Raw genomic sequence first — 2,618 nt, 5'->3', positions numbered from 1 at the left:
GCCTGAGACTAATTTTGCTAATTTCTGAATTAGTAAATGGCTAAAGTATGCAGAATCAATTTTAGAAACAAGGAGCAGGGAAAAAGAGATGTCATGACATGCTTAAGTGACATCTGGTAAACACTTGGAAGGACATTGAATCCTGAAAAGCAGGACCAAGTCACCGGGATAGAAAAATAAGCAAATTGCCCCCACCCCCATTCCAGGATGGAGGTGTGCAGTGCGGGTCTTTGATGTCATCTCTTTCCCTGTTAGCACAATAACACAGCAGGGACTTCCCGTTGAGTTTGGAAACCGGCCAAAGGCAGGCGTGAGAGCCACCGTGTTCCCTAGGGCTCTGAGAGTAAGGATAGAGGAATGGAGACCTCCAGGGACATATAGAATTTGGGTTTGTTGCCTATCTTAGTCTGCAACTGAATTATTTTCAACATTTTCAGTTAATGAGTAACATTTAATATTTTAACGGTGGACAAAATGAATCCACTGCTGTGTGCTGGTTTGTGTATTGTTTGTGTTTGTTGGACAATCTATTTCTTTGGGTTTTTGAAACATTTTATTCAAATACCTGAAAAGGGAACTTTCAAAGCCTGTTCTGTGGGGCATGGAAAGCTGTGTAAAGCAGGTTCCTCCATCTTTGATTGCTTTAGTACTTTTTGCATAATAGATGGGGGATAAGCATTTGCCACATGAGTGACAATCAGCTGGGCGAATACTGGTGTGCACCGGAATCTATTGTAGGAAGTAACTTGAAATTTTTAGCATTAATTGTGTCTCAGGGTTTTCAAGAGTTGCCTTTTCAGCTGTCCGACCATGCTCTCAGGAGCGATCCGGATACACATCGCCCTGGCACACTGTTATGAGGTTAACGTAGGTGAAGTGGTGACCTTGTGTATGTGTGGTTTGACTTGGTGATACAATCAAGCAGTGATGCTCATCCAGGATTCCACACTTGACTCAGTGGCCAGCAGAGGGCAGTGTTCCACTGAAAACTGATTCATTCTGGATAGCACAGAGGAGGGCTCACCTAGGGCCTCTTAGAAGAGCAGCGTTAGAGAATAATACTGTTTGTTTAACCTTCGTGCAGCAGGGATTTGTGTAGACAGTTAGAGATTAATTGCAGAGTTTTTTTTTTTAATTGCCAGGACTTAAACTTTCTGGCATCTGCAAAAGCATCTTAAAGTACGTAAAAAAGAATGCTGAGTGGATTCTATTGCTCCCTTCTAATAACTAGGACTCCTTTTCTTCAATTAGGTTTCTTATAGACTAATAATACAGTGGTTTTTCTTTTTTTACGTAAAACTTTCCTTCATTTACAAATGAGACGTCAGAAATGAGGGGAACAGCTATCCACTGCAGCTGTGTGGGAAACCCACGTTTTCGAATAGCTCCCAGTATCTCCCCCCTCTCCCCTGCCCCCCTCATGCCCATCTCCCGCAGCTTCATCAGACACTGAATTTTGCTCTTGGGTGAGGAAACTCTTAAGGTCTTTACTTTCCTTGGATCTGCTCCACAGAGACCCGTCTAGCCATCCATTTTGCTTGCTCATACTGTTTAATGTACAGGGGTGGGCATAAATCATAAACATAAAATGAGAAAGCCAGATTGAACTTAGACTTTAGCAGGCCATCTCTACCCATTGCTGATATAGAATTTATTGTATTTATAGAACGAGAGAAGGAACTCACCAGTTTGTTACATGGTAATCTAGGGCAGCTCCTGGCCCAGGAATTCTAAGCAAAATCTGTTGTTTTTGGAAAGACTTGGCAATGTTTGCTTCTGGTTGAGTCATTGGGTAGTTCTAATTAAGCCTATACTTCAGAGTAAATCATAAACAGTGTGTATTGCTGGTAATTTATTGCGCTAGCAAACTCTTTAAATATGATTATATGTTCCAAGCCTCTAAGACTTGCTGTTTTGTTGATTTCCTTCAGAACTGATTTCGGTGTTTAATCAAAGCTCGCAAGCCCAAGAATCTTGCACCTTTTATTGCCAGTCCTGTGGTGAAGTCATGATAAAGGACAGGTAAGGAATGCATTCAACCCTGATTAAACTGTGCCTGGTGGTGGTTTCTGGGAGTAATTACCAAGGGAACTGTGGAGGGCCTTAACGTAAGAGACAACTAAGTGTCACTTGGAAACAAAGTGAACTCTGACTCTCACCATGATGCTGGAGCGGAACAGGATTCTGGTCTGAGGGAGGAAGCTGGCTGTGATGGAAGAGCCGGGAGCCATCGCTGAGCCGAGAGCCATGGAGTTGATCTCCTGTGTGTCCCTTTTGTTCTGAGGGTGTGTGAGGGTTTCCACAGTAAATGAATGTTCTACTTGTTAGAAGCTGTGCAGCAGGACTTTTTATCTGAGCTAGCTCAATCAGGGCTTTTCTAAAACCCATTTCCTAGTTCCCCTGCTTATTAAAATGGAGCATACGGAGCACGCACGCATTAACCTTTTCTCAGTGATTAGGTTAATCTTGTAACTGGCACTGGTGATGTGCCATAATTACCCTATGGAGAAGGGAAGGACTCTTGGCTATTTCCTTAGTATTCCCAAATTGGCTGCTGCTGCTGCTGCTGCTGCTGCTGCTGCTGCTGCTTCTTCTTCTTCTTCTTCTTCTTCTTCTTC

At 43.0% G+C, this 2,618-nt stretch overlaps 1 protein-coding gene across 1 annotated transcript in view; it reads left to right on the top strand.

Moving 5' to 3' along the window:
* The window catches only part of Ube3d (ubiquitin protein ligase E3D), a 155,032-nt gene that overhangs the window by 10,048 nt on the left and 142,366 nt on the right, over nucleotides 1-2,618 (top strand). Inside the window, exon 3 of the mRNA XM_031343800.1 lies at nucleotides 1,932-2,022. Within this exon, the coding sequence (XP_031199660.1) occupies nucleotides 1,932-2,022 (91 nt within the window). The remainder of the gene's footprint in view (nucleotides 1-1,931; nucleotides 2,023-2,618) is intronic.

The sequence above is a fragment of the Mastomys coucha genome, unplaced genomic scaffold (assembly GCF_008632895.1).
Source record: "Mastomys coucha isolate ucsf_1 unplaced genomic scaffold, UCSF_Mcou_1 pScaffold23, whole genome shotgun sequence".
In the NCBI taxonomy this organism is placed as follows: Eukaryota; Metazoa; Chordata; class Mammalia; order Rodentia; family Muridae; genus Mastomys; species Mastomys coucha.
Note: the sequence above shows the minus strand (reverse complement) of the source record. Positions and strands in the feature narration are given on the sequence as shown.